The following is a 17,575-nucleotide window of genomic DNA, read 5'->3' as shown; positions in this document are numbered from 1 at the left end:
TGCTACCTATTCGTCGTCACTGAGTGCATTCTTCCAGGGTGAAGCAAACAGCGAGCCTGCGCGAGCAGCGATAATGTGTCATGGACTTGAAGAGTCGCTCGGTCGGACGACATGAGCTGGGTTAAAAAGTATAAGAATGGCAGCTTTTCCAGAAGAGAAAACTTGGTGGCTCGACAATAACAACAACAACAATCAATTCTACAGCATCTCTCCATCCAGACTCAGCCAACTCTCTCACTGTAAGCTACCCTTGCGGGACGTACGATGATTCCACAACGCGTCAAAAGGCTAACAAGGAATGCCGATACAGCCACACACCAATCGAAAATGAAGTTCACTACCGTCTTCGTCGGCGTCGTCGCCTTCTTCTCCACGGCCGCCATGGCTCTGCCCTCGCCCGTCGGCGCCGAGACGGTGGACAACGACCTCGAGAAGCGGCAGATGTGCAGCCCCTGCTACCGTGGCTTCCGCAGCTGCTGCAGCACCGGCGGAAACTGCTACACGGCCAAGTGCTAGGGCGTCGAGGCCTCGACATGGGCTGACGGGGATGGCAGGACCTGGCCAGGACCAGATGTGAATGGGGGCCTCCATTTCCTTGGATATCACTGGACAATGGGGAGATGACGTTGGGGATCCAAGTCCCGTTCCGAGATTTGTTTACCTTGGGTGCAAGGGGACACGAAGAATAGCATCACGGATCAACACGATTAGCTTTTTGTTGTTCATACTTCTTTTCCTTTCGAAATGGTGATCAGGATCAGTTCTAATTATGTTTAGGTGGCTTGAGACAATACACGCACCCGACGGGTCGGTCCTCGGGTTGGACGCCACGGTGCTACTTATACCTTATGCGTCATGCACATTCTTCGTGCTGTGACCAGCCACAGGTGATGGTGCTTTGGGAGCTGGGAAAAAGATATGTGTACGTTGTAGATGGCCATCAGCTACATGTACGTGTACGCATGTCTCCCTACCACCAGGGCATATCCCACCAGGGTTAGGGTTGCGCCCCCACACACTGGCGAGACCCTGCATGGCTCAAAGTAGCAACGGCAGGGCGGAAAGTATTTTTACGCCGAAATGTAGTGCAGTGAAACCTCACGGACCGCCAGGCTCGGGTGCCCTTGCAGGGAATAATGACGGGTGGGCTAGTCCATCAATCAGTAGCCTCTGTCTGGCCCTACGGACCTGCAGGTATATGTACGTTCGCAAGGTAGCGGCGAATTATGCTACCCTTCATCGCTAGGCTACCTACCCAGGCAGCCCCAGGCGATGATGCCTACCTGCCTTGCCTGGGCACCTACCTGGATACCTACATGGTCAGGAAGGTACCTTACCTAGCGACTGCAGAGGCACAAAGTTTGCCAGCGGATCGCGACGATCACGATCGAAACGAATGGTGGGCCGATCGTCTCACCGGGCACCCAGACCATGTCATCACGAATTGAGACTTGCAGCTCACAGCAAAGTTTCTCTTCCTTCTGCCGTGGCCCGCCGGCGTATTATTGCTTCGGCCCCTTCAAAAGCAACAAAGCGGTGCAAGGGCACAGCAAGGGCACAGCAAGCGCACAGCAAGGGCAGACAGACAGAGCCTGTGAGCGAAATAGCGCCCAGAGGAACGACACGCAACGCCTCTCGCGCTTTGTCGGCTGCTGGGCTGCTCGTCCCACCCGAAGAGACCAGGGACCAGGCAGGGACCAGGGACCATGGACCGTGGACCGTGGACCGTGGACCATCCATCACCCAACCTCGTACCGTCTCTCTCTCTTCCCCCCCGCGTTTTCCATTCCAGGTACCGTGCCTCCCCTCCCACGACCTCGCCTCCCCCCCTCGACAGCCCTCGTGCGCACAATGGCAGCCCCCTTTCCTTTCGCGAGGACCGTTGACCGACTTGGCATCCCTTGAGACACTATTTCTGCGATTTGACATTGCCGACCACCTGGTCCTCCTCTGTTCTGGCGACTTTTTTTTTTTTTTTTTCCTCCAACACACATCGTGTGAAGTCGACGATCGATCTCCTCCCGACGACTGCCAGGCGCATCGCGAAACTGCTTCCTTTCGTAGCAATCAGCCCCACACAAGCAAACATCCTCGGCAGCCAGACTCTTGCTGCAGACCAGAAAAGCGGAAGCGGACGATCACAAGGCAGGCAAGGTCCCGTGGATCGACAAGGTCCCGTTGAGCGACTGCCTGGGCGATTTCGGAAGCTGGTACTACATCACGACAAGACGATCTGAAGCGCCATGCGACTACATCGACCTTGTTCATCTTGAAACCCACGCCACCACCACCACCACCACCTCCTCCTCATCCTCCTCTTCCGCCAGCCACAGCCATGCCCTCCAATAACTTCATCCACGCGGGCGGCGTCGGCGGCGGCGTCGTGCCCCAGCTAGATGCCCCTCACTCCGCCAGCAACGCAGGCGACCGCGTAAGTTGGCCTACCTGCCCCTCGCTCGCGTGCCTTGCGGACCTCTGCGGACCTCACCCGCGTGCCTTGTGAACCTCGCCCGGCTGACCATCCTGACAGCGAGTGACGATCCGATGCATGCAGTCCTCCATCAGCCTGCCCGTCACGCCTGATACCTCGCCCGTGGACCTTTTATTCTCCGCCGCCAATCTCATGAGCCACAACATCGACCCTCCATCGAGCATCGTCGTCGAGTGCTACTTCTCCTTCGGTCTCGAGCGTCCGCTGCGGCGCTACGAGCGCATCCGAGACATCCTCAACTCGTGGGAGCGCGACGTCCAACACTCGCTTCTCATCATCCCGGGCGGCGCCGCAGACATCAGCTCGGACCTGAGCATCGAGTCTGTGCCGCGCTCGCACGATGCGCCGCCCGGCTTCATCAACTTTCCCATGCACCTGTCGCACAGGCCCGGCCGCTGGAACAAGCGCCTCATCACCCTGCTCGAGACGGGCCAGGTCTACTCGCACAAGAAGCCCGACGCCAAGCTGTCCGACAAGGACAGCACCGCCCTCTGCAACCTCTCCGATTTCGACGTCTACCAGGTGACCGACCAGGACATGCTGAAGCGTCTCAAGGTGCCCAAGAAGCACGTGCTCGCCATCAAGAGCCAGCAGAAAAACAGCGTCTTCCTGAACACGGAGAACTTCATTCACTTTCTCAGCACCGACGACACGACGGCCGCCCGCAAGCTGCACAAGAGCGTCCAGGAGTGGCGCAGCTGGTATCTGGTCAACAAAAAGGTCGACCTCGCCAAGAAGGAAAAGGCGCTGCAGACGAACCACGACCGGCTCCACGTGGAAAAGCCGACAGATATTGTCAAGAGCGGGCACCACCGCCTGAAGGTGTCCGTGGACGAGACGCCGTACACCATTGGCAAGTTCGAGCCGCTCCTCGATATGAACAGGTTCGATAAGCCGCTCGAAGAGTTTGGCAAGGACTTTCTGCCAGAAAGGCCCGCCGAGAAGCAGAGGCCGCCCGTGCAGAGGCCGCCCGTGCAGAAGGCCACGACCAGACCCACGACGGCGACGCGGCAGGCCATGGCCAGCCCTCTGCACTCGCCCCGCGCGCCCGTCTCGCCGCCGCAGCGCATCGACCCTTTTGCGCGGGAAGACGAGTTCAAGTCGAATGGGCTGCTGGGCAAGGTATACGAGGATCGCAAGCACCACGCCGAGCTGGCCGAGAGGACATCGGATGATTCTCCGGCGGAGGGGCCCTTCACAGGCGGACTCCTGCAGAACCGCTTGCAAGAGGAGAGTCGGTTGCAGGAGCCGAGCCGGCAAGCGAGGTCACTGGACAGGAGCAACACGAAGAGGAGACCGTCTGCGCCCCCGGAACGGAGATTTCAGCTCGACGCCACCGCCGAGGAGCCGCCCCTCGAGAGCCCGTTCACCGGCGGTCTGCTGCAGACCCGTCTGCAGGAGGAGAGCCGACAAGCCCGGTCGCTCGACCGCAGCAACACGCGAAGGCGACCGACGGCCTCTGAGCGTCGGTACCAGCCCGAGGCGTCGCCCGAGCCCGCCGTCCCCGTCACGGGGCCCTTTACCGGCGGTGGCCTCCTGCAGACGCGCAACCAGGACCCGGCCAGGCAGACGCGCGCCCCTGAGCGCGCCAACACGCTGCGCGGCGCCTCGGCCGAGCAGCCCACGATGCCGCGCCAGCCAGGCCGCGCCCGTGCCCGCACGAACCCGCGCCCGCCGACCTCGGACGGCGCCTCGTACGGCAAGCTCGCCGAGAAGCCCCAGCCGCTGCTCGACCTCTCCAACACGCCGCGCGTGCCCGACCTGCCACAGGCCTGGCGCGAGGCGCACGGCCGTGGCGTCCGCGTCCCGCATGGCGCGCCCCTCGTCAGCATGGCCACCGACTCGCGCGAGCAGCAGTATGGCCACCTCGGCGGCAGTGGGCTGGCGGCGCTGCCACCGAGCATGGCGACAACGGGCCTCGCGCGGCGGGGCACTACCAAGACGACCAAGTCAAACCCCGGCGCCGCAGCAGCAGCGATGACGACGACGACAGCAACAACAACAACAACAACAACAACAACGGGGGGGCTCGAGCGGTCTGCTACGAGGGCCAAGTCAAGTACGAGGGCGCGGTCGAGCACGAGGGTGCGAAGCGCCTCCACCGCTGCGCCGGCGCAGAGGAGGGCGGCGTCGCACGAGCAGCACCAGCACCAGCAGCCGCCTGTGCCGCCCATGCCGACCAAGTCGCCCGTCGTGCGGCCTTCGAGGCGGAGGGACGACGATGAGGACGTGCCGCTGATCAACTTTGTCGAGCGGGCGAGGGGGCGGGACCCGATGGCCAGGGGTGTGGAGATGAGGACCCGGAGCGGGCCGTTACAGGGTTGATTGCGGGGGGGGGAAGGATCTGTACCGATGTGCTTTGGTTGCTTTGGTTGGGTCTGTAACGAGCTGCCCTTTTCATTCATGGTGGGATGAGAGGCAGAGATAGGGGTTCATGGCTCCCCCTTTTCTCAGGAGGGGAGGAGTCCATGTACCTGGGACACGCGCACGCATAGTCAACGATCTGGGCCATAAATTTTCTTTTTTCTTCTAACCCACCTCGTAAGGCCGACTAGATGGCAGGAAAAGGCATGTCATCATGAAGGCGGTGGGGAAACACCAACGGCGCAACACAATACACAGCAAGTCAAAGATGCACTTCCTATGTGCCCGTGTAGTTTGTCCATTTGACTTTTCACGTGGGCCGTCGTCAACACGGTCTATGTCATTACTATCAATCGTATCCGCGGTGTAGGTATCTTCTTCTTCCTTTTGGCAACAAATCATCATCTCCCGGCCTGCACCTCTCCCGCCAGGCCAGGCCTCGGGGGCACACACGCTCTACTTGGTGCGCTTGTAAATCTTGGCGAGGAAGGCGTCAAAGACGGTCTTCTTGAGGCCCTCGCTCTCGTCAATGTTGTTGATCATGTCGCGGATCTCGCCGGCGCGCTTCTCCTCAAAGGCCTCGTAGCGCTCCTTGAGCTTGAGGTCGTCGTAGAGCTTCTTGACGACGGCCTCCTTGGCCTTGTCCTTCTGGCCGTAGTTGTCCTCGAGGATCTGGCGCTGCTCGGGTGTGGCGATCTGCAGGGCCTGGTTGACGAGCCAGCCGCACTTGTTGTCCATAATGTCGGTGCCAATCTTGCCAATGTGCTCGGGCAGGCCAAAGTTGTCGAGGTAGTCGTCCTGGACCTGGAAGTACTCGCCGAGGGGGATGAGGATGGCCTCGGCCTGCTTGAGGTTGTTGGGCGTGGCAATGTTGAGGCAGTGCAGGGCGAGGGCGACGGGCAGGTAGAACGAGTAGTAGGCCGTCTTGTAGATGACGATGAAGCTGTACTTGTCCATGGAGAAGTTGTCGAGGTTGACCTTGTCCTCGGGGGCCGTGAGCAGGTCGCAGAGCTGGCCCATCTCCGTCTCAAAGGTGACGTCGTGGAAGAGCTCGATGAGGTCGACGTAGGACGGGTGCGAGCGGAAGAACTTCTTGAGCAGGGTGTAGATGGCGGCCTCGAGCATGAAGGCGTCGTTGATGGCGACCATGCCGACGCCCTCGTGGCGGTACCAGCAGGGCTTGCCGCGGCGCGTGATGGACGAGTCCATAATGTCGTCGGAGACGAGGAAGAAGGCCTGGAGGAGCTCTGTCATCCAGCCGAGGGTGGCGGCCTCAAAGTACTGCTCCTCGGTCAAGGGCTTCTCGAGGAGGAGAGAGACCGAGTCGGGGACGGACATGCCGCGGTTGCACTTGCCGCCCAGAGTGTTGATCTCAAGACTCTGCAGCACGCCGCGTTAGCCAAGTCGCGCAGCTTGAGCAGTTCGCTGGAGACATACCTTTTTGTACCACGCGAGCTCCTCCGCGGGGAGCTTGTACTTCTGGGCATGCTCGACAAGGACGGCCTCGAGCTTGGGGAAGACGGCCTCGAACTCCTTGAGGGTGGTTTTTTGCGCCATGGTGAAAGCTGAAAGATGTGATGGGGTGCTGGATTCGAGGGGCGAGGTCTCTCTCGGTTCAGGTGTCGTGGAGCAAAGTAGGTAGGCAGCTGGCCGTTGGGAAATTTACCGCTATTTTATCAGTCGCAATTTATCGGGTCGTCTTGGGCCTTGGTCGCACCGAAGGGGGGAAAGGGGGGTGAGAGAGAGAGAGAGGAGGGGTCTGCCCCAGCTGCCCCTCCTTCCCCTTCTGAACGGGCAGGCGGTCAGGGCTAGAGACAGGGGACCCGTCAGGGGGAAAGGCGAGGGATCCAGGGCGGGGCAGTTGTGAAGGGGGCCTGGCAGCTCTGTAAGTCAAGCGCTGTCGGGCTGGAACGGGGCGGCACCTCGCCGCGTCGCGCGCCTCCCAGGGGCTTTGATCATTGGATAGCTCCCAATGACATCGTGAGCTATGTTCCAGTAAACCCGACTCCATCGACGAGCCCTTACCACGTCAGGGCAATCAACTGCAACACGCGCTTCTCTGACGACAAACGAAGCTGACCATTCACTGCCAGGTCATCAATTGCCTTTGACAAACGCGTCGCATCTTGCAGACCCAATTCACCGTGCTGAACTGGATCTGCCCGCCCTTGGTCCTCCTGTGACCGGCCGGTACCACACGCCCCGGCCAACCGCGACACTGACGGCGCGTGGCTGAGAATGCCCCAGACATGTCCCTGAACGCGCATGACCTCGCACAGCTTCGAGCTGCCCTGCAAGATGCAGTGGTGAAGTGCTCGGAGCGCTGCCTCTACCAGTCAGCAAAGTGGTGAGCCTCGTCCCTGCCGCCGAACAGGACAGTCTCGCGAGTCGACTCTAACGCGTCGCTCCTAGGGCCGCCGAGCTTCTCGATGCCATACCAGACCCCTCGCACGAGGCACAGCCAGACGAATCCCCTCCTCCTTCTGTACCCGTTGTTCTGACCGCCAATCCGGACCCCGACGAGGCCCTTCTTGAGGCGAAGGAAGTCAACAAATACCTGCTCGCCAAGTCCTTCTTCGACTGCCGCGAGTTTGACCGATGCGCCGCCGTCTTTCTCCCAGACTCCATGCTGCCGGGCATAATAGACCCGAAGCGTGAGAGTGTCGGCGGCACACCTAGCGGCAAGGGCAAATCGAGAGCCTCGCACGATGATGCGCCGGCCACTGTCGACGGTGGTGCGTTGCCCAACCTGAGCCAGAAGAGCCTGTTCCTGGCGCTGTACGCCAAGGTCATGTCGGGCGAGAAGCGCAGAAACGAGGACTCGGAGATGGTTATGGGCCCCCAGGACCTCGGCACCGTCGTCAACAAGCAACTCCTACCTGTGGGCCGCTTCCTCAGCCGCTGGTTCGAGCAGCGGACCACGGAGGATGGCGATGTTCTCGGCTCCCAGGGCTGGCTCGAGTACCTGTGAGTTTGCCGTGCTGATCCTGCTGCCCTGGTGCATGTTGTGACTGATAGTGGTCGCCTAGATATGGCATGGTACTCGCCAAGGAGAAGAACGAAGACAAGGCCATGGAATACTTCATCCGGAGTGTTCACCTGTTCCCAATGAACTGGGGCTGCTGGCTTGAGATGACTTCGCTCATCACGAGGCTGGAGGATGTAGGTTGCTGCCGTTCACCTTTGATTTTGAAGTCGACCTGCTAACGGCGTCAGCTCAACCGCGTATCGCGACACCTACCGCAGAACATAATCTCGTTCATCTTCCACCTTCACACATCACTAGAATTGTACCAGCAAGGGCCCAGTCTGGCCAACTCTCTGGACCAGCTTCTCGGCATCTTCCCGACCTCCGCATTCCTCCTCACCTGCAACGCCCTCCTCGCCTACCACGCCAAAGATCTCGCAGCTGCCGAGCAGCACTTTAGCCGCCTACTGTCGCTCCACCCCTATCGCTTGGATTCGCTCGACCACTACTCGAATATTCTCTACGTCATGGAGCTGAGGCCGAAACTTGCCTTCATCGCTCATCTGTGCTCGAATATCGACCGCTTCCGTCCAGAGTCCTGCGTCGTCGTCGGAAACTACTACTCTCTTCTGTCCATGCACGAAAAGGCTGTGCAGTATTTCCGCCGCGCCCTGACGTTGGATCGCACGTGTCTGTCGGCGTGGACGCTGATGGGCCATGAGTACGTCGAGCTGAAAAACACGCATGCGGCCATCGAGTCGTACCGCCGAGCCGTGGACGTCAACCGCCGGGATTACCGGGCGTGGTATGGCCTCGGCCAGACGTATGAGGTGCTGGAAATGCACACGTACAGTCTGTGGTATTACAAAAAGGCCGCCGGCCTGCGCCCGTGGGACGCCAAAATGTGGGTGGCCGTCGGGTCCTGCCTGCAGAGGATGGGCAGGGAACGGGAGGGCATCAAGGCTCTCAAGCGGGCCCTGCTCGCCGACGCATACTACGACGTGGGGAGCAGTTTCGGAAGCGGGGATATCCTCAGCGGACGGGGCGCAACGGGCCACATGGACCCGGACGTGCTCTTCCAGATTGCATTCATGTACAACGAGATGGGCGACATGGACGAGGCAAAGTCGTACATGGAGCTCTGCGTCGCGCAAGAGGACGGGGGAGCCGGGGAAACGGCGCTGACAGAATCCATAGCGATACACAACGACTCCCCTGGCGCATCCGACGACGAGGACGGCCAGGACCGCGAGAGCGCGGCGCGCGAAGGAACGGGCGTCACGGCGGCAACGAGCCGTGCGCGCATGTGGCTCGCGCGGTACGCCATGGACACGAATGACTATGAGGCGGCCGACAAGCTGGCGACAGAGCTCACGCAGGACGGATATGAAGTGGAAGAGGCCAAGGCCCTTGTCAGGGAGGCGCGGTCCCGACTGGTGGGATATGAGGAACAGGTCCTCAGCCCATGACGGGACCTGGCCTAATCACCTCGTCTCGACATAGAGCTAGCTAGCTGCCTTTCTGGGATTCAAGCGCAGGCGATAATGAAGCACGAATTTATGAATTGACCACCTGCCTGCCAGCCTCTGTGTCTGCCTGCGTGTCTCTTGTGCAGCTCCAGGTTGAACAAGGCCCTTTTTCGGCGATCGATCGAGTGAGCCTATCGGTGTGATACGACCGTCTACTAGCTAACGAACCTGCCTGCTTACCTCTACTTGTCCACCGACACGCCCGCCGATTACCCGCCGATGTTTCCGTGACGCAGCTGCATGTGCATCAATGCCTCCCCGGGGGTCCCTCTGACAGGTTCAGCGACGGATACGAGACGGCCGCCGTCCAATCCCCGTCCTGCTCGAATCACAAGCTCTGTTGGGCATTCAATCAGAGCAGCTCGCTCTTTGATTTTCCTTTTTATCCTGGGGGGGGCGGGCGGACGGAGGCGTTCATGCGAGGGTGGGGCAGCAGTGGGCTGACGACCTCTCGTCGAGCTGAAATGTCACCCCTGTCTCATTCGTCTTGTCCGTGTAAGTGTAAAAGGCATGCGCAGTGCAGTGCAGTGCAGTGCAGCGTAGTGCAAGGCGTCAGTGACAGTGGTACTGTAGTGCAGGCTGCCCATGCACGGGACGGACACCTCGGTGAGTCGAAGCCGGCGAAAGTCGACTAGCGAATAAGCATGGGGTCAGTACCTTGTTTTCTTTCTCTCTTGTTCCTCACTTTGCCCCATTCGTATTCCGTGCCTTGAACCGACAGGTGCGCTGTTTTTCTTCCTGACCTCCAGCTATCTACCTAGCTAGCTAGCTAGCACGCGATAAGAGAAACGGAGTGTGTCTGACATCACACACACGAGTTCATCCCGGTTGAGAGTTTGCCCGCCGGACCTGGAATGGTCTGGTGGGTCCACGTTGCACGCGAGTTCAGCCTTTCGTGTTTGTGTGGGTTGGGTATTGGAGGATTCGGGGGCCTCGGGTTTCGATTCTTCTCTAGTCTCTCGAATTCCTAGCCTTTCCTCCTATGCAAGGAGTGTGTGTGTATGTGTGTTTTCATGAGGTCGTTTCGCTTTGGTGCGAAGCCTAAACTCCCGTCCCTCATGCCGGTAATGACTGTACTTGTCCATCCGGCTGGCCCTGCGCCAGCTTTCCTGTCCTGTTTCCAACTCCTGTTGCCCGTGAGGACCTAAGTTAAAAGTGCTTACGTATGTATGTATGGCCCGAGTCCCAAAGAGAGCGTAAAGAAGAAGAAGAGTACCGCCGTACACATGATAACTCATGGCTTCATATCAAATATCAGGTAAGGTTTCCCATAGCCCTTACAGGAAGAAGGCAAGAACACCAGCGACGACAGCACCGCCGAAGCTGACGCCCATCTTGCCGGCAGCGGCCTCAGGGACCTGAGCAGGTCCCGTGGTGGTGGGCGGCACGGGAACGACGGTGGGCGGCACAGGGACGGCGGTGGGGTGGCTGATGACGGGGGTGACGAGAGGCTTGCTGGTGGCGGGCGGCTTGCTAGTGACGGGGGTGACGCCGCTGATGTGCGTCTGAGGAGGAGGCACGATCGTGTAGATCGAGGTCGTGGTCTTTGGGGGAGGGTAGATGGTGTGGTTACCAGCAGGGTGAGAGGGCGTAGGGCACCAGACGCTGGTGCTGGTGATGGGGGCAGGGTGCGTCTCGATGATGGTGCAGGGGCAGTCTGGAATTTGGGTCAGATACGAGGTCCAGGTTCAAGGGTCGTGATGGGTTCTTACTGGAGATGGTGACCGTCTTGGGCTCAGTGACGGTGTAAGTGACGTTCTTGTAGCCGAAGGTGGTGGGCAGCTGCCAGCGGTCAGCATCATGTTCCTGTCCTCAATACGAACGGTCAGGACCTACCGGGCAGTACGTCTCGTAGGCGGTCGTGACGACAGTCGTGTATGCGATGCCCTCCGCGCCGTAGGCAGCAGCGCTGGCCAGGGAAAAGAGCCCAGCAACGGGGGCGAGGACCTGAGTGAATCTCATCTTCGATATAGCGAGTGAATGATATCAGCGAAAGTAGATTGCCAAAGGCTTGCGAGAAAGCAACAGCAGAGCAGAGGATATAGACGAGCTTGCGAGTGTCGAGAGCGATTCTGAGCGAGGCTTGCATTCAAACAAGTTGACCAAGATCGTGGGCATGGCGGCGACTTTATCCTCGTGGCGCCCATCTCAGCTCAATGGCCGTGCCTCTTCGAGTCGGCCGGAAGCGTCAATAGTCAAGGACGCTACCCAACCAGCGTCGTATCGGTACATTGGAGAAGTGCTCCTGAACTCAAATCGATGCCGCATTTGTGCTCGATAAGGACCTCCTGCTGGCCCGCCCACCCACAGCACGTCCCTCTGGCTGTGATGAGGCTGACCAACTGGGCACAACGACCAGGCCCATCACCTCGGGTGGGTAGTGATACGAGATGTAGCCCTGTCAGCAACGCGCGATGTGCGGTGTGAAGCGGCAGGTTAGGCCGAACTGATAAACACCCCGGTGCTGATGTCGCGAACTAGAAGCGCCCTCATTGGCTGGTAGGACTTTATCGATTCCCTTTTGGAAAGTGACGAACCACGCATCAGGCAACGAGGAGCTGATCGGACGGCCGCTCATTCGTGACTACTCTCGCTGCCACGGAAACGGCTATGATGAGGCCATACAGGCCCTGCTTGGTGCATGGAAACTCGGCTGCCCGAATCAACATGGGCGCTGTCAGGCTCCCCAGCTCTCAGGCCGCAAGGCTCGACACCAATCTGCCGTCTTCAATAAGTCGAAGCTACAGACTTGACAGACTCATAAGACAGCTGGAGTCACCCGTTGCTTACATTCCATCAGAGTCATAACCCGTGGAAGCGGAGCTCTATCCGGTCAAGCCGTTCCCAGTCGATGGAGAGAGGCAGACATGTTACGTCAGACGAACAGCTGAGGCTCAGAATTTTCGGCGCTTCGAGAACCGAATCCAGGCACAGTCAGAAGCATCGTCCGATGCGGTGAGGTGGAGCGAGTCAAAGTCGTGAAAATTCTGGAGGTGGAGTTGCGAGAGAATTCCGCAGAGGGAGAGAGACGTGAGGGGGGATCTCGAGCAACCCTGGTCACCCCGCAGTGACGCAGTGGCAGAACTTGACCACACCCGATTGCCGACTTGAATCGATCAAACCGACTCGCTTCTGCGGTGGGAATTCCTGGCTGATCTCGATATTCTTGCAGGAACCCGAACGTGCCGCAACAGCCCCAAGCCACCAGTCACTTGAAACCCGCCCTACGGAACTCGTCGTCCGGGGAGACATACGGGGAAGATGTTGAGTCAAATGCTCTCAGGAGTCGCAGAACTCAGGCGCTTAGGTGATTGACCGTCGCAGAGGGCGGATGAGGCGTGCACCACCCTCGACCAACCTCTGGCAGAAGCCCACTTTGTCATATCACTGGGCAAAGACGACAAAGACGAGACGGGAAAAAAAGAAGTCCCTCACCCTTGGGCTTGGTGTGTGGTGGAGGCGTGAAAGAAAAACCTCGCGCGCGTGGGTCATAGGCTGCCGTCACAGACGCGGGACCAAGTGGAAGAATGACCACTTTGCCAGTCGAAGCTGGTGTTGCTCCCCACCCGTTCCCCCGGGAGTGAAGCCCTCCAGGACCAATGAAAATCGAGCGGCTTCAACAGCGTGAGAGAAAGGCAAGTGAAGAGGCTATGGAGACGCCTGGTGGCAGCATGGCTGAGCAGGTTCGCGCGTGGAAGGGCCTTCGGAAGCGAGGGAGGAAGAAAGGCGTTATTTCTGGGCTCGGCAGGTGCTGGCGCTGGGCCCAGCTAGTCCTGGCGACGGCGAAACGGAGCGGAGAGAAAACGAGGGCGCCGTCGAGCGAAGTACAAAGATGGCCGAGGAGAAGCCTTCGCACCCTTACGACGTAGATGGTGCCGACGGCCAGTCCAGAAGCGGCTGGTAGTGGATCTCGGTGATCCTTGGATGGGGCCTCTTGCAAAGCGGCAAGACGGTGACGGTGACGGGGGCGGAGCTGCATGGCGAGCCGCGGGCTGGGCGAACAGAGCCGGTGCAGAGTGGATGGTGTTTCTGCGCGGTATACGGTGCGGCACCGTGTCAGACCTCGCGGCCAAAGCCCCGCTCGCACCGCATCCTACCGCACCGCTCAACAACGTCCGTCGTGGTTGCGAGGCCAACGAGAAGGGAACAGGAGGGGGGAAAGGCTGGTAGGATGTCATGGACCACCGCTTGAACTGGCGATCGGCAGGACGATCGAAGCTGCAAGGCAAGGGGCTGGAAGGATATCTGTAGGATATGATCAGATACAGATCATCATGGAAGAGGCCGAGTATCGAGCGGAGTCGCTAGCAGTCATGGCGAGTGTCGATGAAAAGGTCTAGAAGCCTCGAGGATGACGGTTTGTGGCAATGATGGGCGGAAAGACGTGCAGGAGAGACGCCAATGATGACTTTGGTGGAGATGCAGGTACCAGAACAGAGAGCTGTTCGGTACCTGCCTTGCTTGTCCAGGTACGTCTCTCTCGTTCTTTCCAAGGAACGAGCCGGACCTTCACCACGTCAGTAGCTGCCTCTAGTGCCTGTCTCTGGTGCCTGCCTGTGGTGCCTGCCTGCCTCTGGTGCCTGCCTCAGGTACTGGCCGCTGGTTCCTTTCGCGCACCTGGAACCTGCCTGGCGAAAAGACCTGGCGTCGGACGCTAACAAAGGCGTGACTCAGTACTTGGGGATACCTGAGACAGCGCACGACACGCTGCGACGTTCGGGTAGTTCCCCGTAGCCCCATGTCCAGGCGCATAGCACATGCATGCTCCCTTTGTCTTGCCTCGCACCGGTATCCGGGTTGACAGGCAGTGGCATCGGGTTAGGGCTTCGCTACCCAGCAGCCCGACCAGTCGGAACCCAACATGGCCAGCTGGCACGGCGTGAACAAACAAGTCCACGACGACTGGGCTTCTCCACCTCCCCTTCCACTTTTCTCGGCTTCCAGACCGTCTGTCGGACCGCCTAAGTACCTTACCAACCACCACCACACCTTTTGACACAGCGCAGCATCAGAGTTTTCCCTTTGCGGCTTTCCCATCGCGTCACACCACTCGCCTGCGTCTATGGTTCCGGACGTGCGCGGTTTTCTCGTGCATCACTGGCACACCCTCCTCGACGCGGTTGAGAATCTTGGCCATGATCAACCAGGTTGCGGATTCAACCATTCACCATCCCTGGAAGATCAGGTTGCTCAACGATGCCTCTGATTCATTGAACTTCGACTCCGGCCACCCCCATCGGCCCATCTGTCGCATGAACAATTGCGCCCACAGTGGCTCCCAAAGGGCAAGCAAGGGTTTGTGTATCCCCTGTTTGCGCTCAGCTAGCAAGCAGAGCCCGTGAGCAGTGTCAATCATCCGACGTCCAACGAGAAAGCTCTTCAGTGACGACCATTGGTGCCTCGTTGCTTTTCCCGTCGTTTCTTGTTTGCTGTGTCTCTTCTGTTGCCTTGCTCTGCGTCGCTTTGCTTTCCGACCTTCGGCCTCTGCTTCTCTCAGTTCAGCTCGGATCGATCAGCTCGGACGGGGAAGAACCCCCCCAAATTCATTGTCATTGCCGTCCCGCTGCCTCCGGCTACACCGCCATGCTTGCTTGGCCTTGCTGCTCTTCTAAAGTGTTCCACGTGTCGACAGCGTCCCAAGCCGTCTTCTCTACGACGACCGAGTCTTGCAACGGCTACTGACGAGTCAGAACCAGACAAGTGTTGGACGGCACATGTGATCATGCAAGCCATGACAGGTAGTGTGTGTTTGAATGGCGACAACGGCCGAGGCCCTGAATAGAGAGACAAGGCCATTGTTTGTTTTAGCCAACATGCCTACGCCGACGCCAGCTCATGGAGTACTGGATGAAATGGATGTCGGAGAGAAGGAAGGAGGGGGTTCGGCCTCTTGACAGCGCACGCTGTGCAGGCGCCAATGCCACACCAACTCTCCATTCGAATCGACCGCTGTGCCTCTACCAAACGCCGTCGCAGCCTAGCTCTCACAAACCTCTGCCTGGCACTCCGCGACTCGCAGACTGGTCACCCTGTCATGGCACGCCACGCGGAATCTGTCAGGTACCAGGCACAAGCGTACTCCGGGTCCTCCAATGACGTTCCCGAAGTCGCCTCTGGAAGCCGCTTATGCATCCCGAATTGGCAAAGGGCGAGACCCGGCAGACGAGAGTGGCCCCCAAAACTTGCCCAAACGCAGCTAAACAAGCCCTTCACGCGCCCCTCTTTCACCACACTTCTCCCTCTTTTTTCCTTCTTTTTGCTTTCGTCGCCTCCCCCCCACCATCTTGGTCTTGGCCGTGCCGCCATCACAAGCCTTCCAGGCCACAGCCGCACCCAGTGTCCCGTGCTCTGTGCCTGGCGGGCCGCCCTCGGAGCAGCGACCCTTTCCCCTCCCGGCTTCCACTTCCGAGGCCTGTCGTGTGCCTCGACCCAGGGGGCGCCCTGGCGATGCCCGTCGCTCGCCCTGTCACATTGCACCATCCCACTTGCTATCTCCAAGGTTAATGACTACAGCCACATTCGTGAGGAGACTCTGGTATGAATGGCACAGTACAGACGAGATTACTGCGGTTTGCTCCATCTCGCTTTCATCAAACCGCCCTGGATCAAAGCAGAGGCAGACTCGTTCACTGGTCACGTACGCTGGGCGGCTCAAGAGCGTGAGGACAATACCCTTTGTCCGAAGACACAACGTCGCGCCCTCGCAAGACCACCTCCGAGTGCCAAAGACTTCCGCGTGGCGCAGAGCGTTAGTGGCGCGGCCCTTAGCCCGACAGGCTTGTGTTTCTTGTTATCCCCTAGCCCAGCTTCTAGTCGAGTCCTGTACATCGGAGGTACCTGGGCCACGGTGGCGGACCTTGGTGCAGCACGAAGACGCCCGACTCGGTGGACCACAACTCCCAGCCGCCCTGTGACTTTTACCGAGTGGGCCTCGATACAGTACATAGTATCAGTACCGGGACCTGCAGTTGTACCTCTTTTTCGAAGCCCGACAAGGTCCACAACAAGGTTGACCACCCAGGCATAAGCTTCAACATGGAGGGGGGGCCCACCATCCAACTTCTTCATGCGCTCTTTGACGTCTCTGGCATGTCACTCGTTCTATCCACATTCACGTTCTAGCCTCCGGACCAGGGCCCTCTCCCTGACCCCCCTCCCCTCGTTCCCACATTGAACCTTCTCCTCGAGGTAGGTATAAAGAACGAGACCCTCCGAGCACAGGGAGACGCTTTACCTTGGAGCTCATCATCCACAGTCCTTCATCAACCTGTCTTGATCACCACTTGTCTATCCGACACCTCACTCCTTCTCCAGCTTGTAGCTTGTCATTCCTTTGAAAGCACAACACTCCAACGGCCTGGCCCGTCAACGTCTCTCCCTCAACCATACAACAAATCATCACTTGACTTTTCAGTCTCTTGTGCTTCGTCGCAACAACACTTCGGAAATCCTTCCATATCAAACATCAAGACAATATGCAGTTCTCTCAGCTCATGTCCCTCTTTGGTGCTGCTGCCCTTGTGGCCGCCACCAACACGGTCACTTTCGTCTCTCTCGACAATACCGACCGCACCATCTACTTCACTCCCAACGCTGGTTGCGCCGAGGTCGCCTCCGTTGAGGTTCCCGCCGGCCAGTCCATCAAGTCCGAGATCCCCCAATCCTGGATCGGCAACTGGTACTCCGTGTCTGCCGGCGCTGACAACAACCCCGGTATGCTCGGCGAGGTCGCCTTCCAGGGCTGGAACGACCTCACTTACTTTGACGTCTCGGCCATTGTTACCCCCGGCGACCACGATGGTGTCCACGAGATGTGGCCTGCTCAGGGGCACACCCCCACCTCGGGCTGCGTTGAGTTCCCCTGCAACAACGCCTACTACCTCTGGGACGACGTGCAGACCAAGACGACTCCCGAGACCGACCTCATCTGCACCCTCGGCACCAGTGCCAGCCCTCTCAACGCTGGCGAGGATGTTCCTGCCGTCAAGCGCGACTTCGTCCTCGGCAAATTCTAAGTGGCTAGCCCACTGACGCTCATCTATCATGCCGCGGTGGATGAAGGCATATTCCAGGTTAGCTTTTACTCCAGGACACAAACGTGCCGGGAGGGCGGAGCGCTCATGATTTTTTTACGACTCTTCACGATAGACATCAATCAGACAAGTTGCGATACCCCCCTTATTTTTCTTGGGACAGCTTCAGATTGAGCCCCCCCTAGGGGAC

At 59.1% G+C, this 17,575-nt stretch overlaps 7 protein-coding genes across 7 annotated transcripts; 5 read left to right on the top strand and 2 right to left on the bottom strand.

The window, feature by feature from the left end:
* Positions 1-264: 264 nt before the first annotated feature.
* D7B24_008503 (uncharacterized protein) lies at positions 265-516 on the top strand (the record flags this gene model as incomplete). Its single annotated transcript, XM_028642590.1, has 1 exon — positions 265-516. One exon carries the CDS (start codon positions 265-267, stop codon positions 514-516), a length of 252 nt encoding a protein of 83 aa, XP_028493613.1.
* A 1,819-nt stretch (positions 517-2,335) lies between these two features.
* On the top strand, positions 2,336-4,816 carry D7B24_008502 (uncharacterized protein; the record flags this gene model as incomplete). Its single annotated transcript, XM_028642589.1, has 2 exons — positions 2,336-2,431; positions 2,531-4,816. The coding sequence occupies 2 exons, from the start codon at positions 2,336-2,338 to the stop codon at positions 4,814-4,816; spliced, it is 2,382 nt and encodes a 793-aa protein (XP_028493612.1).
* A 495-nt stretch (positions 4,817-5,311) lies between these two features.
* Positions 5,312-6,412, bottom strand: ERG20 (Farnesyl pyrophosphate synthetase; the record flags this gene model as incomplete). The annotated part of the gene is made up of 2 exons (XM_028642588.1): positions 5,312-6,235; positions 6,293-6,412. The coding sequence occupies 2 exons, from the start codon at positions 6,410-6,412 to the stop codon at positions 5,312-5,314; spliced, it is 1,044 nt and encodes a 347-aa protein (XP_028493611.1).
* Positions 6,413-7,104: 692 nt separating this feature from the next.
* CDC23 (Anaphase-promoting complex subunit 23) lies at positions 7,105-9,292 on the top strand (the record flags this gene model as incomplete). Its single annotated transcript, XM_028642587.1, has 4 exons — positions 7,105-7,202; positions 7,268-7,822; positions 7,885-8,017; positions 8,072-9,292. The coding sequence occupies 4 exons, from the start codon at positions 7,105-7,107 to the stop codon at positions 9,290-9,292; spliced, it is 2,007 nt and encodes a 668-aa protein (XP_028493610.1).
* A 1,337-nt stretch (positions 9,293-10,629) lies between these two features.
* On the bottom strand, positions 10,630-11,314 carry D7B24_008499 (uncharacterized protein; the record flags this gene model as incomplete). The annotated part of the gene is made up of 3 exons (XM_028642586.1): positions 10,630-11,009; positions 11,065-11,134; positions 11,189-11,314. 3 exons carry the CDS (start codon positions 11,312-11,314, stop codon positions 10,630-10,632), a joined length of 576 nt encoding a protein of 191 aa, XP_028493609.1.
* A 1,637-nt stretch (positions 11,315-12,951) lies between these two features.
* Positions 12,952-13,256, top strand: D7B24_008498 (uncharacterized protein; the record flags this gene model as incomplete). Its single annotated transcript, XM_028642585.1, has 2 exons — positions 12,952-13,035; positions 13,101-13,256. 2 exons carry the CDS (start codon positions 12,952-12,954, stop codon positions 13,254-13,256), a joined length of 240 nt encoding a protein of 79 aa, XP_028493608.1.
* A 3,571-nt stretch (positions 13,257-16,827) lies between these two features.
* D7B24_008497 (uncharacterized protein) lies at positions 16,828-17,367 on the top strand (the record flags this gene model as incomplete). Its single annotated transcript, XM_028642584.1, has 1 exon — positions 16,828-17,367. The coding sequence occupies one exon, from the start codon at positions 16,828-16,830 to the stop codon at positions 17,365-17,367; it is 540 nt and encodes a 179-aa protein (XP_028493607.1).
* Between the last annotated feature and the right edge of the window lie 208 nt (positions 17,368-17,575).

The sequence above is a fragment of the Verticillium nonalfalfae genome (genome assembly GCF_003724135.2).
Source record: "Verticillium nonalfalfae strain VnAa140/NRRL 66861 chromosome Unknown scaffold_77, whole genome shotgun sequence".
NCBI classification, from domain to species: domain Eukaryota; kingdom Fungi; phylum Ascomycota; class Sordariomycetes; order Glomerellales; family Plectosphaerellaceae; genus Verticillium; species Verticillium nonalfalfae.
This window is presented reverse-complemented; position numbering and strand designations above follow the sequence as displayed.